This window comes from Myzus persicae, unplaced genomic scaffold (assembly GCF_001856785.1).
Source record: "Myzus persicae strain clone G006 unplaced genomic scaffold, MPER_G0061.0, whole genome shotgun sequence".
Classification (NCBI taxonomy): Eukaryota; Metazoa; Arthropoda; class Insecta; order Hemiptera; family Aphididae; genus Myzus; species Myzus persicae.
This window is the reverse complement of record NW_019103990.1, coordinates 87,164-105,941: the sequence shown is the minus strand read 5'-3', so window position 1 is coordinate 105,941 and position 18,778 is coordinate 87,164. Positions and strand designations below refer to the sequence as shown.

Sequence of the window (18,778 nt, the reverse complement as noted above, 5' to 3'; positions counted from 1 at the left end):
TTAATTAAAAAGTCAAAATACTCACCTTCAAACTTATTGACTAAATGTTTAAACCACTCTTAAGTCATAACAATTAAATCATTTCAGTTGCTTACCTATAAAAAGTTATATTTACAATATTTTGTTCAACCATACAACTTGAGTAATTTTTTCCACTTTTGTCTGGTCAAATTCAATTGAAATAGCTGAGTACCCAATGAAGTTAATAAAATATCAAAAATATAATCAAGCCAATTTTAAAAATGCATGGAAAAACCAAACTTGCAGTAATATTTCTAATAAGACTGTGTTTACAAACTAACATTTAATGATTTAAAGTGATATTATAATAGGTATTACGTATGTTTCTATATCTCTTAAGAGAATGCTCGTACCCGCATGTGTTATCTCTATCTTACACACACATGTTACAGCAAATTTTCATTCACCAGTTTCAATGGTGTGCTGTTAGTTTTAATAATATAGTGAATTGGCCTATTACAAAATTTAAAGGTAGGATTATTAAATAAGGCCTTGCATAGCCTTTTATTGATGTAATAACTTTTAATGAAGTTATGATCATTTTAAAATGTAGTTTCAGAAAGGTCTTAACTTATTATTTTTTAAATAATACCAATAAAAGAATACATGGTGCCCTAGATAATAATCTCACCTTTAATTCTATAATAGGTCAATACACTATTATATAAAACTAACAGCACACTATTAAAACTGGTAAATGAAAATTTGGTATGTACTATTATGTTTGTAAGATGGAGACAAAACATAAAGATGCGACTTCCTCTTAATGAAAAATACTACTAACTCTAAATTGTCTAGTCTGAATTAAATCAAATAACTGTTTTTTTTTTGTACTTATAATAAATTATATTTCAATAAATATAACTATTATACAGCTTTTATCACTGAGTTGACATCAATCGTCTAATATAATAAGCTACTTTATTTTTAAAATGAAATTTACTGTAAAATCATAACGCAACGCTATGGAAACGGCAAGAAGGGGTTGGTTAAGGCTTCAGAGATATTTTATCTCCTGATAATTATGTTGATAAGACAAATTACAATAAAAAATAATACATTTTTGCACATGATATTTTTATCTTCGCTACCCTGGGATATATTAAAAATTGATATCTTTAAAGCATTTTAATCTGTCCTATATGAATAATATATCAATATTTTATCAATTTTTAATATAACATTCACATAATACAATTAACAGTAAATAAAGAAATGTGGAATTCTTATAAAAAAAAGACATTTTTTATTATTAACATTTTTGTTGAATTGTATAAAATTTGTTGTGTATTGTCATAAAAAAACTCTTAGCTAAAGCCTATAAGTAATAACTCAATAAAATTAAATATTAACGAAAAAAATTGAAATGTATAATAGTAGGTAAACTTGAAATATTTTAGTAAAAATTTTAAAAAATACATAATATAATTTGACAATAAAAAAATTAAAACAAAAAATTCACCCTATAACATATGCAAACTTAAATCCTTTTTCTATGCATGAATTAAAATAAACAACTATGTACTACTTTGAGAAAAACAAAATAATAAACATTTAGGTCAATACTTCAAAATGTTTGGCAGACTGAGTAGGCTTCGTCTTAGGTGTTGACTTAACCATATCAGATCGGTCTAAAAGTGAGTTTAATTCTTCATCTGATAATACTACAAACATATTAAACATGATTAGAAAAAAATTGGCAAACTAATAAATAAACTACTTACTAAATCCATTTGACTGTATTTGTTTGTCATAATCAGACGATTCTAACAAATTCTTCAGATCCTTTATATTCGATAAGTTAATTTTTGTGCTTCTATTAAAAGTACCTACGATTTGAACAATTTTAAATTACATTAAACATGAATTAAATCAATTTGTTAACAAATGCAGTTGAGCTGTAGAACTAATTAGTATAATTTAAGATGTGCACACACAGAAAAAAATTGTTAATTGAGTTATATTATATTAGTTATATTAGTTATCATAAATTTACCATTCCCAATGACAATTTTTTCCAGTTTTCTCTTAGCCGCAGCGTGTGCTAATATTTTTTCATCAACAGTGCTTTTAGTACATAAACGGTACACAACAACTGGTTTTACTTGGCCAATTCTATGACATCGATCTTGGGCTTGCAAATCACATTGTGGGTTCTGAAACAACACAAATATAATATAATAATAAAATATTTTTCAAACGCATAATAATATATGGTAGTCTACATAATAAAAAGATATTAATGATCATCCACCAAAGAAAATTGCACTTAAGTTGGATAATATGAAAGATTTTAATAACTAATACACACACAATTTTGGGACTAAGGTTTGATAAAATTAAAAAAGGATAGAATATTTTGTTAACAGCGAATTCACTAATGAATAAAAGTTAAAGGGAAATTTTTATCATAAGGTAGTTTTAAAACATAAGAATAAATTTTACATAACTATTTATGAATTCATATATTTTTAGAAATTAACTATACCCAGTCACTGTCAAATATGATAACAGTATCTGCTGCAGTCAAATTCAAACCAAGTCCACCAGCACGCGTTGATATCAACATTAAAAAACAATCGGGATCGTTGGTAAATGTATTAATTGCTTCCACTCTAGTTGCAATTTTCATTGAACCATCTAATCTAGTATATTCATAGGAACGAAAAATCAAAAATTCTTCAATTAGATCTAATAACTGTGTCATTGTAGAAAACAGCAAAACCTGTAAATCATGATACATTATACTATAAGTTCATAATTGTTGGTATGTCAAATATTCAATGTAAATTTAATCTGAATTCAGATACATGCATTTCAGACATAAAAATAGTTCACCAATATCTATATTATAAAAATTAATTTTTTTTGTCATTCCTGCACCAAGTTCTGTTTGATTCTGGCTGCAATAATGCAAAATTAATTTTATTCTAGCCTACAGTAGTAGTTTTTGTTCTGATTTCTGAGCTATTCCACATGAAACCTGCTTGGTGAATTTAGATACTAAAAACGGTTTATTATGGATTACCATAACATCTTCGATAAATATTTTTGGAAGCGGCAGATGTGACAAAAAAAAAATAAATTGTGTTGCTCGTATGAGAAGACAATTTCAGTCTTGAGCAAATTGTCAATTAAAGCATTGCTCCAAACTAAAATAACTCTCTTCCTATCTGCCCTTTCCCCATAGTATACTATTTTGGTGCAGGCATAACTATTTATATTCATGGCAAAGAAGGGAGGGCGGTAGTGAGTAGCATCAGTTAAAATCTATTAATTAAGATTGATAATTATAGTATGAATGATATACATACATAATATTTATAAATGTCTTATTGCACAGTAAGACTATAACAGAACATTAAATATATCTTAAATTAAATGTTAAGTAAAAATCATGAATTAAAAATGAATATAAATTAAAATCATTAATTGAAATTTAAAATTGATGAACTGACACTATCTATTCTTTGTGCATTACCTTATGACCAAGCAATTTTAATTTTGATAACATAGCATCCAATATCAGAAATTTTCCACTAGCTTTAACAATGTTTTCATCAACAAGTATTCTTTTTTGCCCCGGAATTAAAGGCATATGAACAAGATATGGATGATTAGATATTTTCTTTAATTGAATAAATGGATTTAGTAAAACTAATGAGACAGCCTTATCATCTTTTGACTCAACTCTAAAATTCATAAAAAAAATTATTCACTTTTATATTGTATAATTAGGTTCGATTAAAATTTGGTTAGTGCAATTTTTATAATATAAAATAAAACTATTTTAATACATTTTTTTAAGATTAACTATTTTGACTAAAATGTAATAGAACCATATTTCAATAGTTTATACTTTGTTTCAAATTTAAATATACTGAGTACTTACATTGGTTTTGGTTTAATTTTTTTTGCAGGGTTACATTCACTATACATTTGAATAGATTCCACACATTTCCTTTTGGCCCTTACACCAAGTTCGCTCTGAATTACCTGAAAATAAACTCTATAACCTCAAATTGTAATCAATAAAACAACTGTTTTATTAATATTTAAGGCAAAAAAGTAATTGGCTTAATAGGATTGAATGAGGTGCTTTTATAAGCAGAAAAAAATTAAAATTGATTCACAGAACTAAATTTCAGGTATTTAAGGAAAAAATCTACTTAATTGATTAGGTATACAACATTTAAAATATTTTGTTAGCTTTAACAATGTAGCATGTAATGTAAAAATTGTATTGTATTATTAGACACAACTATATTTACATTTAATTCACAAATACCACATAAATTTATTTTTTGTCAAGATAATAAGGTTAATTTTAAAATACAAATATTGTTACCGACTAGCAAACATTTTTATTCTTAGATAAACTTGGAATATAAATTAATTCATAAATTAATGTGTAATATTTTTTTGGAACATAGCTAAAATAAAATTACCGGTTGTTTATTTAACAATGTATCCATTTCCTTGGACAATGTAGCCATGTACAATTTGTGTTGAAGTTCTGTAACTGGAGCATAAATAACAATTTCCTTCTTTGGTGGTAAGTTTAGATCAGTTTCCGATTTTTGCCTTCTCAAAATAAAAGGTTTTAGTATCTATAAACATAAGTATAACATACAATCTCTATAGTTAGTTTTTATTTGCTATACTGTGTGTTTCTTGGATACACAGATAACATACTAAATAAACTTCCAAAAAAACTTTGTAGTTTTGAATATTAGAGTTAATTTACGAATTAACCTATTACCAAACTAAGATGTTAATATAGTTATTTTCTCGTGGGTTAAAATTTACTTTTTTTTAACAAGTAATAAGTAATTATGAATTAATATATTTTACCTTCTCTTGCTAGTTAAGACTCTCTATAAAATTAAGCTATCTAAAAAAAAAATCAAGAGAACATGGACATTGGACAATTTAAACTTAATTTGTAGTTAAGTTTGATGACGTTATTATTTTTTCTTAATCTTTAAAAATAGCAAAAACTGTATTAGGAGGAGTAGGAATATGGAATGTAAATTTAAAAGGTATATTAAGTGTGTATTATATGCATTATACTTCATATATTAATATTGCATGATATAAAGTTTAAAAAATAAATTAAATTAATATGATTTACTTTTACTATGATATCCAATATTTCATCTTTTGTAGCTATATTAATAATCCGGTCATTTGTACCATAAAAGTCATTTATCACAAACCATGAGCTAAAATCTTTTATATCATTAAATAATTTTGGCATCAATAAATTTAATAGAGTCCATAGTTCATCCATGTTATTCTGAATGGGTGTCCCAGTAAGTATAAGTTTATTTGCACAAGCAAATTCACGCAGACATCTGGGTATGAAATGTTGTTTTATTCATTATTTATCATACCAAAATATATTGTACATACCTGGTTGTTAAGGTAAGGGAGTTCTTCAGCTTATGCCCTTCATCAATCGTAATATATTTCCAATCATAATTTTTTAAGAATTTTGTGTCCATACGCAAAATTTCATAAGTTGTAATCACAATAGAATTACATTTTAAATTTCCCACTTTATGAATTACATTGAATTTTGATCGAATTGCATTGCGTTCAGTATCTGAACCATGGTATAACAAAGTCTTTAGCTAAGACAATAATAATCAGATAAGCATCTATCATAAAATTCATTATTTCAAATTTTATTAAAATATTTACTTGAGGAGAAAATTTAGAGAATTCAGATAACCAATTTGGAATTGTAGACAGTGGAGCAATTACAAGTAATGGTCCTTTTATTCCCATTTCCAAAAGGAAACAATAGAAAGCTATGGCTTGAATAGTTTTACCAAGCCCCATATCATCGGCTAAGATACCATTTAAACCATTTTCAAACAACGTCTAATAAAGAATATCAAAATTATAAATTTAATTATTTTTAGAAAGCTTATTCCTTATTTGAAATTTTAATACTAGAATTTTTAAAATAAATAAAATATTTTAAATTTTAAAAATTCAACAGAATGTTTTGAATTCTAGTTTCGACAATAAAATTCATTACTTATTTTATTCCTATCAAAAACTAAACTAGTAAATAAATTAAAATACATACTCTTATCCACAAAAGACCTTCTTTCTGGTATTTTGTAAGTGTTCCATTAAATAGTTTTGGTTGTTGAAATAACTTTAAATAATAGTCTTCATATTCTTCATTCTAGATAACAGTAAAAATTATTAATTGAGGACTTACAATCTTCCAATGTATAGCTAATTAGATACAATTATAATAACAAAAATAGAAGACAGGGCAAAGATTTATAACTTTATAAAAACAGAAACAAGGGAAAGTGATTATTCGGTATTCATTAATACACCCCTACAATGTGTGCTATACTAATTTTACTATTTGCGAGTGCGGTGAACAAGAAAATCATAATAGAAATTATAGCTAATAAAAATCTAGTTTAAAATCCTGAACTATTCAGTTACATATGTATTATAAAGTAAAGATCATAAAATAAATTACCAGCTTTCTGAAGGTAGTAAAAACAAATAACATATAGGTAAACAAATTAACATATAGGTAAAATATTTGATGATTGCTAATACCACTGACTACATATATTACTCAATCAACTACACAATAATATTTCAAAGAAAAATTTGAACTAAATATGAGAACTATTCGTAGATTTTTAGAGCATATAAGTAATGTCAGCTTATTAATTTTGAAATAAATTGCTGGAATCAATTTTTAAATTAGAATAAACCAAAAAAAAATTAATTAATTTCAGACAGGCCTACCTACTAGGTATAGATGGTCAAATAAATTAATGATCATAAATGCTAAAATTTTTAGTTATGGTTCTTAGACATGTCGATATTGCCAATTTCCAACATATTTCATTACTATAAAACAACCATAAATCAAAATGCATTCAAATTTAAACAAACACTTACTTCAATTGGTTTATTATTTGAAACTGTACTTGGATCAACTTCAACATTACTCGGTACATTTTCATGAACTTGATTAGCTTTTTCTAGTTCATTTCTATATGTTGTAATCGTATTTATAATAATGAATTATTTTTTATACAATAATATATATTAATATTTCAATACAATGAATATGTTACTTACATTTTACTAAAGGTATCAATTAATTAAGTGATAATAAATGTCTCGTTTTATTATAAATTTAACCGTTAGACCTATTAGACAAGGTATAATTAGTGTTCTAGACACTAGTCAATGAATCAGCCAGTAAATTAAAATATACTTTTCTTGGAATTGTATGTGGCAACATGTGTTACATTCTATATACTCAACTGTGCCAAAAATAACACACAAGTACACAACTTACTCTCATCATTTTGGGTTACACTCACTACAGCACATGTACATAGGTCAACAAAATGATGTACCGACTACTGTAGCATATGCTTTAAAGAGTGTAACCTGAAATAATGACAGCAAGTGAGGGGGGGTATGTTAGTCACGTCCAAAGTATATAATCTAAACATTTAACTGTATATACAAAGTTTTTATGTGATTGTTAATAATTGTTGTAAGAAATATTGTTTTCCGATTTAATTTTAATTTCTTTACTCTATTCCAAATGAGACAAGTACCAAGTGGCAACCAATTTTTGTCCGCAACAGTCAGACATACCCCCCATCGATTCAACATGCAAGGTTACGTTGGAAAGAAGTCATGCCATGTGCACGACTTAAGCACCCGGTTATGATCTCATTTGGAATACAGAATAGTCAAAATATAATAAAAATAGTTAGTTGGCTGAAACAAATAACTTACTTAATAATTTGAAGTTTACAATTTTTTAATCTGGTTTCAAATGCATTAGATAATTTAGTACTATTTTCTAAAAGTCTAAGTAAATTGTTGTATCTTTTCTCCCTTTCTTCATTATCCATATTGTGTAACTAGTAAATTTTTAAAATAAAATATAAGCAACATTCAATATTTTATTAAAAATCAAATTTTTTTTATAAATAGAAATGTAAAGTTAGTTTAGGTTACAACCATCTATCTTTGATTCATTCTGCAAATATTAAGTATACTAATTATAGAAAGCTTATAATTTTAAATGACATACATTCAAACATTTAAAAAAGTGACAATTGAGGTAGTTAATCACTACCTAATAACAGTTGTCAGCACTAGCTATTTGCAAGTCTAACTTATACATTATACTTTATAATATTGAGCATAGGCTTTTACTAAATATTATTAAGAACACAGAAATTGGAGAAAATTCTTATGGTGTACAATTACACTTCATACCGAACAAACAATTCAAACATAAAATTCATACTATGCACCATGTATTAGGTACTTATATAAAACATAATATTTGTAGGCAGTTAAAAAAAAAAAAATACTTAATGTTTAAAAAAACTATCACTAAATTAACCTATGGTTACTTATAGACATGTAAATCAAGAATGAAAAATTTACCGAAGAGTTATTGTTTTTTTGTATAGAGTCTTCTGTGTCTGTAGGTGATTCCTCCATTAGAATATCTATTTCATCTGAAAAAATGTAATTAACAAAGTAAATACAAGATCTTAAATTTTAGTGCCAAACTGCAGAATGGCCGAAAAAGAACGAAATATTGTATGCTCATTAATGATGAATATGAACTCTTGACTAGATTCATCATGTACTCAATTGAATATTTAGATGTAATAATTTTTTATTCTCAAACTAAATGAAATATGGAATTGTAAATAAAAACAAGAATATTGAATACATTTGATAAAAAATATACATTTGATAAAAAAATTAAATATTATTTTTTCAAATGTATAGAAAGATCACAATTATAATATTATGCATGTTAAAATGGTCAACTAGAAATTATTTTTTTTAAATAGAAATAAAAATTCTCACCAGAAGAATCCATTCCACTTGTTTCATCCATTTTTTCTGGGATTTCTTCCTTGCCTATAACATATGATGATTGTTTTATTTATTTTACACTATATAATGCCAATTTTTTTATTCTAAACACAAAAATTAGTTATTTAAATATGTTTGAATTTTCCATGTACCAATTTTAATAAATTTTTTCAACTAAAAAAATGTACACCTAGTTATTAACAATCCATTCATAATACTTTATATATTTTTATAATTTTTATATTTTTTTACAATTACAGTTCATGAGTCACATACATAGCAACTATATATTGCCTTATACACAGATTAAAAAATAAATTATATTATGTTTTCGTTAGATAATGAAATTAACTCAGATACCTACAACATTTGTACTAAGAATTCAAGTTCATTTATAAAATAACATTAATTCATTGCATCCTATTAATATAGTACTCTATATACAGATACTATTCTTAATAAATGTTGGTATGGTATTCTACCTAAAAGTCTGGTAAAAATTTAGACTTATATTACACATCAAGTGCACAGTAAAAATAGAATAAAAAGTACAATAAATATAAAAAATATTACTGAAAATATGAAATTATGCACCAAAAATAACTTTACTAAACATGTAATTTAAAATCAATTTAAAAATAAAAAAGGTGGACAAATGAGTACCGTTTGGCTAAACAGTATAAATATCAAACATGCCATTGCAATGAATGTTATATTTGAGTTAAATGATAAATCATTAGATATAAAAAAAAACAATTCTAAGAGGAGACATTGTGTTATCCTAGCATATTTATATAAATCATCAAAAATCGAAAACATCTCTCGGCTATAAACAGTGTAACTTTCTGGTAAACTTTTAAATATAAAAAATCTAGAGCATTTGAAAAGTTGCTCAATGGTATAAAAAGCTCAAAAAGAGTCAAAATATTTTTTACTTATTGGACTTTTGTTCTGGGATTTGTTAGATAGGTATACATAATACCTCTGGGTATACCTACATAATTTTAATATTTTATAAAATATTGTAGGAGAAAATTTAAAATAGGTACATAATTAACCAAACATTTTACTTTTAGACCCTATATTATTTTTAGTCTCGTGTTGTGTGCAGGAGCACGTTGAAAGAATATTAAAGAAATAATTGTAAATGAGACAATGCTGGTGATTTATTAGAAGGATACCTGTGGCGTAACCATAGGGAGGTATAACAACCCCCTGCCCTTCAAACTTAAGTAAGGTACATGGAAACATGTTATCATGTATATATATTGTAACGATGTAACCCTTCACTCCCAGCATTATTTTCTAGTTGTGACTCTTATTGAAGATGTAAAAAAATGTTGCCAAACCTATCTATCTTTGGGGAGAAAAAATCATTTTTTTATAAACTACAATAAAAATAGAAAAACCCCAGGTAAAGTAAAAGTAGCTAACATTAAACTGTAGAATTAGCTCGGTACTGAATGCATTCAAATACCAATTATAAAATTCAATCGCAAACAAATGTAAAACAAAAACTTGTCACAAGATTGTAGACTTGAATAGTCTTTATAGAAATGTAGTAGTTGCAATGTTAGATAAACATAGAAATGGACGGTCCAGGTGAAATCATTCAAATGTAGAAGTCACTATTACAGGGCAAACGTAATTATAATATTGAAAAATGGAGATATAATTTCCAGCATAGATTAAGATATTAAATCTCGTGATACAGTCAAAATTTATGATCATTCAACTCAACAAAATTACAGAACTCACATTCAAGGGCCATGGATTTTTGGTATGTGTTGTAAGACTAGTGATGTAATTTTAGAACAATGATTTTTTTAAGAGTAAAAAGAGATAGAGCAATTAATTTGAACTTTAATACCAATTATATAGAATGAAATAGAATTAGGAACAACCATTTAAATAGATCAACAGCAAGGAAATAGGTTATTAATGTTATTATCATGAAACAGTAAATCATTCTGAGTTTTTAGTAGATCTTACCATGGGCACATAGACATAAGTGATCTTATGTACAGAGGGACAAAAGTACCTAAATATGGGATTAAAACCAAGGAGTGACAAATTTATTCTTAAATAAATAAAAATATTAAAAATGTATAGAGTATATTTGGTGATTTTGCTGTTTTAAGAGCATAATTTTAAATTTTATCATTTTTTAGAAAATATTTGATGATGATGATATCTTTAAAATACAATTTTTTTTAAATTTTAAAATTTCAAAAAAAAAATACTTTAAAATACATATTTAAATTAAATTTTTTACTAGGTATTGTTGAGTCACGTTTTTCTAATCCCCAGTTGACATAGAATTTAAGTGTACCTATATTTTTAAGCCATATTGTACTTCTAAGCGCATAAGAACCTACATGCATATCTAGTACTTTTGAAGTGCACTCAATCCGAGTCCTAAATTCATCAGCAATACATTAAACAGAAAATTAACTTTTAACTTAACTTTACTTAGTGTTCTAGTTAAAAACTAGGTAAACAATTATTTACCTTGCACACTCTTTCAAATATCTACTAATCTCCACACAAAGATAAAAAAAACTGAGAATAACGAATTACGAATAATGCACAAATTGTGTATTGTCGTGTTCGTAATTAACAATAAACGACCAATTCGTTGGAATCACAGGTAGGGAATCGCATATTTATAATATTTATAATACAAATTTATAATATGAAAAAACCCAACTCCGTATAAAATGTCGTGGACCAATGTTCAAGCCTTCAAGCATACAATTTAATAGAGAATAGCCAGAGAACAAAAATGTACATCATTATATTGTGTTACTAATTATAACACGATGATAGAATAACACGATAGGTAGTTGCTTTCGTAACAGCAGCAACTTACTACCGTCACTCGTCACTGCACGAAATGAACTCTACGATAGTCACTATCATACTATCAATAGCACAGCACCTATCTACTTATTCACGCTTACACGTCCTGACTATGCCAATTATCGCGTTTTTCCATCATGCTGTGAGCGCGTTTTAGAACTTGACTGGATAACGCATAGAGTAACGTGTTACTATGTGGGATAACGCATGTTACTGGTTTCGGGGAATCCGTGTGGCCCTGTTATCGTTTTTATTGTTATTAAATCGTATTCGCGTATTTTCACGATGTTGAAGCCAGGGGCGTCATTTGGGGGATTCAGACTATACATTGACAGCCCTATTTTTTTAAATGTTTGGTTGGCCCGTATAAAATGTTATAATTGCGCCGTCGATAAAATGTAAGATGCAAACGCGCTTTAATGTTGCGAGTTTTTCATAAGAACCTATAATTGTCCTATTGAAGTATTGAGTACATCTATTACAGTATTACATCTAATCAAAACTCGTTGCGTAACCATTCTATTTATAGACAAAAATGTGCCTCCGCCGCGCCGGTGTGAGAGATCGCAAGTCGCTTGCAACTCTCCGTTGTTTCGTGGTCTCATTTCTCCCACTACATAGACCGTCGACGATCGGTTTTATTAACATTGTTTAATCTGGTGCATACTTAATAGTTAATAATATTATCTATTATTTTTATTTTTATGTTGGTGACAATTTTTAGGTACTGAATGATGACAACGTAGACAAGCTCTATGGTTGATGATATATAATAATATACTAATCTATGTATATAATTAACGCCTAACGGCCGTTGCTGTACATGGTAGTTGTAGTTTCAAGTTTGTACTTTTGTAGTAACTTGACGAGTTGACTATTTATATTTTGTTCTTTTTGCGATGAGCAAGTAGTGAACAGTAATAATTAATATTATATTATATAGTAATTTATTATGGAAAATAAAAATAAGAGAACAGGCGGTGCTGCTCGTGAAAGAGATAAAAAGAAAAAACTGTTATTGGCCGCAGCAGCTACATACCATAATATTATAGGCACAATGTTTTCAAAAACTCAGCTTAAAACTACAGTAAGTTAATGAATATTTTGACTAGAAAATAAAATAACATCATGTTGAATTTTAAAATGTCTAAGACCATTGATTATAAATAATAGTATTTATAAACAATACTCAGACCAAATACCAATGTGTCAAATATTAACATTATATTTTTATGCTATTTTTATTTTTTAGGACGATGTTAGAAATGAACTAGACATTGTAAATGGTGATAATAAGTTGAAATTAGATATATCTGAAAACTTGAACACTATTGTAAGTTAAAATTGTGAATTTATTATAACAAAAAATTAGGTACTGTTTATTTTAGAATATTTTTCATTGGTATTTAGATCACAGCAAAGTCTCTTACATCTGATGCATCTATTCAAGACAATATTGAAGGAGAACAACAGATCTACAAGTGTAGAAGTTAAAAATGCCAACATTAATCTGATTAATCTAGAGGTATGTACCTGTATCAATTTATTTCCCAATATTAAACTCATTTAGGATTTAGATTAGCAATCACAAACTTTACAAACTGTGGCAATATAGTTCATAAATCATAACTATTATGATACTACCCAAAAAACATTTACATATTATTATTCATTTTTATATTATATTTGTTATAGTATAATAATATTTATTATATAATCTTATAATTTTGTATCAGTTATATAAATAATATACCCGACAATCACCATTTTTTATTTAATTTTCAAATATTTTGTATTGTAATAATTAATTAATGAGTCATATTTTTATAAATTTAATAATGGATACTAATTATTTTATAGAATGTACCTATTATATTTAAGTAATATTATATTTTTATTTTTTAAAAAAGGTTAACACCAATAAGGTAGAAAATTAATGTTTTAACAATTATAATAAAAACATTTTTATTTCTTATGAATACATATTTTTTCCACTAAAATATTTCTAATTCATTTTCAATAGTTTTAACACATAACATATTTCCTAAACGACCTAAACCAATATTGTACTTTAAAATTAATTTACAATACAATTTCATAGAATCTATTTATAAACTTTAATATTTTATTGTTTTTAGATTTATTTCCAATTCAAAAGATCAAAGTCCAATTCAACCAATTTTAAAATCATTTCCTATGAACTCTGAAAGAAGGTATTATGAAGTACATAACTGGTTGGAATATTCAATTTCAAGAGATGCAGATTTTTTGCTTTTCCTGCAGGCATTTTCTTAATAATAATAATGTTTGTGGTCAAATTGAAAATAATATTATAATTGTGCAACAAGGCTTTAATCTTTGGAAGACACAGAAACAGTCATTTATAAAACATGAACTAAGTGAAAGACATTTATCAAACATTGAAAAATGGACGATGTACTTAAGTGTAAAAAATAAAAATAATTCAGTGGCCAATGCATTGTTTCATTCTAGATCTCAAGCAATTACTGAAAATCGTGAACACGTTAAATTTTTGTTTAAAAACAACATTATTTTTAGGAAAGCAAGGACTTGCTTTTAGAGGTAAAAATGAAGAACAAAATTCATCAAATAAAGGAAATTTAAAAGAATTAATTGAAATGTTCTGTGATGAAAGTATGAAAATTAGATTATTATCCAAAACAACTTATGGTCATTATACTTCTCCTGTTATACAAAATCAGTTGATACATGTAATTGCCTCTTGTACCAAAGAAATCATTTTAAAAAATATTTCAACATTTGGTGCATTTGCTGTATTAGTTGATGAAACCAAAGACTCTAGCAAGAAAGAACAGTTAAGTTTTATAATAAGATTTACAGATAAATATTTGAATATTCATGAAAAAACACTGGGTTGTTATCATATGACCAAGTGTGATGCAAAATCATTAAGTGATGCTATTATTCAGATGGTTGGAGAAAATAAACTAGATATAAATAACTGTGTAGCACAATGTTATGACGGTGCATCTGTCATGAGCGGTCCGTTTTCTGGGGTTCAAAAACGAATAACTGAATTAGTACCACATGCTGTTTATATTCATTGCTAAGCTCACCGCCTCAACCTATGTTTAATGAATTCAATAAAAGACATCAAATTGATTACAGATGTTTTTGATACTGTTCAAGGATTGTACAAATATTTGATAAATGGTCATACAAGGTATGAACTATTTATAAGTATTCAAAAAAAAAAATCTTAAAGTCTTACATTTGGAGTGATTGGTTGAAACCAGATGGTCATACTGGTTTACTTTTTTAGAAAAAGTTAAACTAAGGTATACAGAAATAAGAGAGGTACTTACTATATTAACAACAGAAGGAGACCAAACTGCAAAGGCCATCATGTGAGCTCTAGTCAAAGTCAATATTATTACCATCGGTAATGAACCTAGTTAATTCAACTAAAGAAAGTCTTCAGAATCTTCGCCAATGATGAAACTTATAAAAATATTTACGATCAATCAAAACAAGGTACGTGTAGAAGAATATGAGGAAAGAAATAATCGCTTAAAAAGAAATATATCATTCAACAAAAATTTTAAAGATTATTTTGTAACTTCAACAATTGGAAAGTCTAATTCAAAATGTATGAGAGCAGTTCCAACACTTAAAGCTGAAGTTTTATATTCCATTATTGACAGGTATTTATGCATTGTCATATTAGGTATTATTATTCATTGAAATTTCCAAGTTGATAATTCTTTAAATTATATATATTTCTTTTATTTATTTAATAATTAGGTAGGTAGTTCATATATTTTTTTAATATTCATATATTTTGTAATAACTAGTCTATAAGCTTTGAATGTATGGCTTTAATTGTACGCTTGTTAACAATTTCAGATTTGTACAACAATTAGAAACTCGCTTCTCTGAGAAAAACCAAGAATTATTTAAGATATTTCAGATTTTCGACTATACAAGCTTATATTATTTTAATCCAAAGTGTCCATCTTTAGAGTTCTTCATAGATCATTATAAATATTTTGAAATTAATAAAATAAAAGTCAAATCAGAATTTTCATCTGCTAAAGCTTTGTTTGAACATAAACATATTTTAAGACCGGACTTAGAAATGATTGTAGATGTTCTTATTGAACTTCCTAGCTCATTTTCAGAAACTTTAAAACTAATGCATATCATTAAAACTCTTCCAATATCTACAGCATCTAATTGAACGCTTTTTTTCTTCTATGAAAAATGTAAAATCTTATATACGTACTTCTATGGGTGACGAGCGATTCAGTGATCTCATGATAATAAACGTTGAAAAGGACGAGGTCAATAAAATAGATTTAAATAAAGCTGTGGATGATTTTGGGAAAATGAAGAATATGAGATATCCACTTTTTTAATAACTTTTAGTACTTTTACTGTTATACCTATTTACTTAGTTTAAGTACATAATTAGTTTTTGTATTTCTTTTTATGTTTTTGTTTAATACAAATATTATTAAATATATGTTTTTTTATTTATATGAAATTGTTTAACTATGTTTGAAAAAAAAAGTATTTATGAGTATTTGAATATTAAAATTTGGGGATATGAGTGAGCGAAGCGATCGGAAATTTTTTTAGTTCCGCTAAATAAACAGGATATATAAATGGCCTGGTGGAGGGAACAATTGGCCTGATTCAAATGTTTGCATCCCTAATGAAAAGTTGAAATGACGCTCCTGGTTGAAGCTGGTTACGCAGCGGATCGCCCGCGGATTTCGACCGCTATCACGTCTTGCTTACACACGAAGCGGATTATGAATGACAAATTAGCTGGAAAAAACCGCTGCGGTCAGCGGACGATCAGCATCGTATGAATATGGCTATTGGAAATCCAGTTTAATTTTAGCTAGCGGATGCGGTCGACCGCCCGAAAATTGAACAAGCGCGATTTCAGGCGGACGTCCGCTAGCTATTTTACTTCGTTTAAATATACCCATTTAAATATAGGTATTTAATTTTAAAGGAAAATCCGCGGTGGACAAAAACCGTGACCGCGCGGACGATCCGCTCCGTGTGTAACCAGCGTAATACTTATGTTTGTGTATTTATAGATAGTATGTTATAATTCATACATGACGTGTACGTACAAATTAAGTTTACATCACACATATCTATAGGAAAATAAATCACACATTTATACCTCTCAGTCACGATTGCGAAATCGAAATTATTCACAATTTGAAACAAAACCTATACATTATAATTTATTAGTTAATAATCATACAAAACTTGACATCCAGAAGACGTGTGAGGTGTGACTCACAACTGTTTAGAACTTGAAAATTTGAGATTAAAAAAGTAAGAAAAATCTCCTTAAAAGACGGCCATGTCGGACAACTAGTAGGACCGCAGTCAGCAACACTTCGAAACGGTACATAAACACGAAGAGTTGTATTTCATAATTTCTATTACAAGTGTATTGGAAAACGTGTTAACGAAATCGATCGCACATTATTTAACAATGCTTACCGCATGGCCGACGCCATATTTGAGTCATTGGAAAACTACGAAGACAATGTTACTAAATACTTATTATAAAAATATTATTATTATTATTATTCATTAAGTATATGGTTATTTAATTCAAAATTTAAATATAAAGTTAGGACTAACTTAATTTTTGAATATTATTTAAGACGACACATTAATTTATAATTTGAATTAACTGTAACATACTAATCATTAGTAACTTATGTATAAACCACAGGAACCCCCAACGCCCAGCTATCAAAACCATTTAAGCGTAGATATGCTTGTATACTCACCAAAAACTACGAAATCTCCGGTCAGTCAATCAGTAATCGGTCTCGACGGGCTAACTGCAGCAGCAACTAGTAAGTTGTGAGTAATAAGACGTGCGAAACTCAGAACTAATAAATAGTAGTAATTACTAAGAAGTAACTAGTAACGGAAGTACAATACCGCAGACAAGGCAGCTGAGACTTGCAACCAGCAACCCACCGCTGGGAAGAAGGACGACACTGGCACGACAGTCACAAACTCACAACTCACAACGAACGCGGGCCTAGCGTGGCTCGGCAGGACGGTGGCTAGGCGGAGGGGAAACCGTGTCGCGTTTGATTCGTCGTCGTCATTTGCGCGTTTGTACAAGTTTGTATTACCTCCGCCAGGCGTCCGGTTCAAGTTATTACGCAACAACCCAATGTTTGTTATTGAATAATAATATAGTGTAATTGTTTATAAATACGACTATGGTATTTTGGTATTATGCCGAACTATAACATAGCATAGATTAAATATATATATAATATATTGTATATTTAATCTATGAATATAGTGACTACGATTACGATATTTACGAAATACGAAAAACCACTCGCACGAGTGCACGACCATACACGATAATATTATAATAAACGACGATAAGAATCTGGGTTCGGGACACGACCGTATATTTTCAATTTGGTTCTTCGCACTGACGCTGTTTATATTTAGCTTTTGACGCAGGGCGATAAATAGGAATTTCAATTACGATTTTATTTCACGTATCGACAGTTCTAAATGTCTATTTAAAATGGGAAAGGCACTATAATGGCACATTTTCTAAACACATATTATAATAATTCATGTTCATTCACAACAATCTATTTATTTGACGTGTTAATTACTATTAAAGTATTATACTATCACGATTGTTGATGTCACACTGAAAATTAAAATATTTATATTGTATATAAATATTATTTTCATTTTCAAAATAAATAACATCACAAATGCATTATTTTTTACAGATAAAATTGAAAAATCGTTATTGAACGATAATAGCCGTGTGCTCATAGTATGAATCTCAGTTTTTGTATACCTAGTACCTACCCACGACCCACCTCTTTTCATAGCAGGCTCGAAAAAAAATTGGTAATTTTTGTCACGTATAATAAAATTATTTGCCACCTCAGCTTTATACGATTATACATTT

At 27.6% G+C, this 18,778-nt stretch overlaps 2 protein-coding genes and 1 long non-coding RNA gene across 3 annotated transcripts; 2 read left to right on the top strand and 1 right to left on the bottom strand.

The window, feature by feature from the left end:
- Positions 1 to 1,389: 1,389 nt before the first annotated feature.
- Positions 1,390 to 17,856, bottom strand: LOC111037333 (lymphocyte-specific helicase-like). Its single transcript, XM_022319859.1, has 16 exons — positions 17,607 to 17,856; positions 8,926 to 8,979; positions 8,491 to 8,564; positions 7,828 to 7,955; positions 6,970 to 7,063; positions 6,122 to 6,223; positions 5,728 to 5,910; positions 5,437 to 5,657; positions 5,156 to 5,378; positions 4,470 to 4,631; positions 3,914 to 4,017; positions 3,503 to 3,713; positions 2,510 to 2,746; positions 2,018 to 2,177; positions 1,746 to 1,850; positions 1,390 to 1,685 (listed from the first exon to the last, which is right to left on the bottom strand). The coding sequence occupies exons 2-16, from the start codon at positions 8,954 to 8,956 to the stop codon at positions 1,576 to 1,578; spliced, it is 2,145 nt and encodes a 714-aa protein (XP_022175551.1). The 5' UTR covers positions 8,957 to 8,979; positions 17,607 to 17,856; the 3' UTR covers positions 1,390 to 1,575.
- On the top strand, positions 13,049 to 14,370 carry LOC111037334. The gene is made up of 3 exons (XR_002604868.1): positions 13,049 to 13,129; positions 13,207 to 13,321; positions 13,935 to 14,370. It is a non-coding gene; the product is annotated as an uncharacterized LOC111037334 (long non-coding RNA).
- Positions 14,436 to 14,888, top strand: LOC111037326. Its single transcript, XM_022319847.1, has one exon. The coding sequence runs from the start codon at positions 14,436 to 14,438 to the stop codon at positions 14,886 to 14,888; it is 453 nt and encodes a 150-aa protein (XP_022175539.1).
- Positions 17,857 to 18,778: the final 922 nt, after the last annotated feature.

Coding starts and splice junctions, on each gene's coding strand:
- LOC111037333 (XM_022319859.1), bottom strand. CDS start 8,956: ATGGATGAAACAAGTGGAATGGATTCTTCTG. Junction 5,379..5,436: donor TCCCTTACCTTAACAACCAG/GTATGTACAATA, acceptor TTTCATACCCAG/ATGTCTGCGTGAATTTGCTT. Junction 1,686..1,745: donor AATACAGTCAAATGGATTTA/GTAAGTAGTTTA, acceptor ATATGTTTGTAG/TATTATCAGATGAAGAATTA.
- LOC111037326 (XM_022319847.1), top strand. CDS start 14,436: ATGTTCTGTGATGAAAGTATGAAAATTAGATTATTATCCAAAACAACT.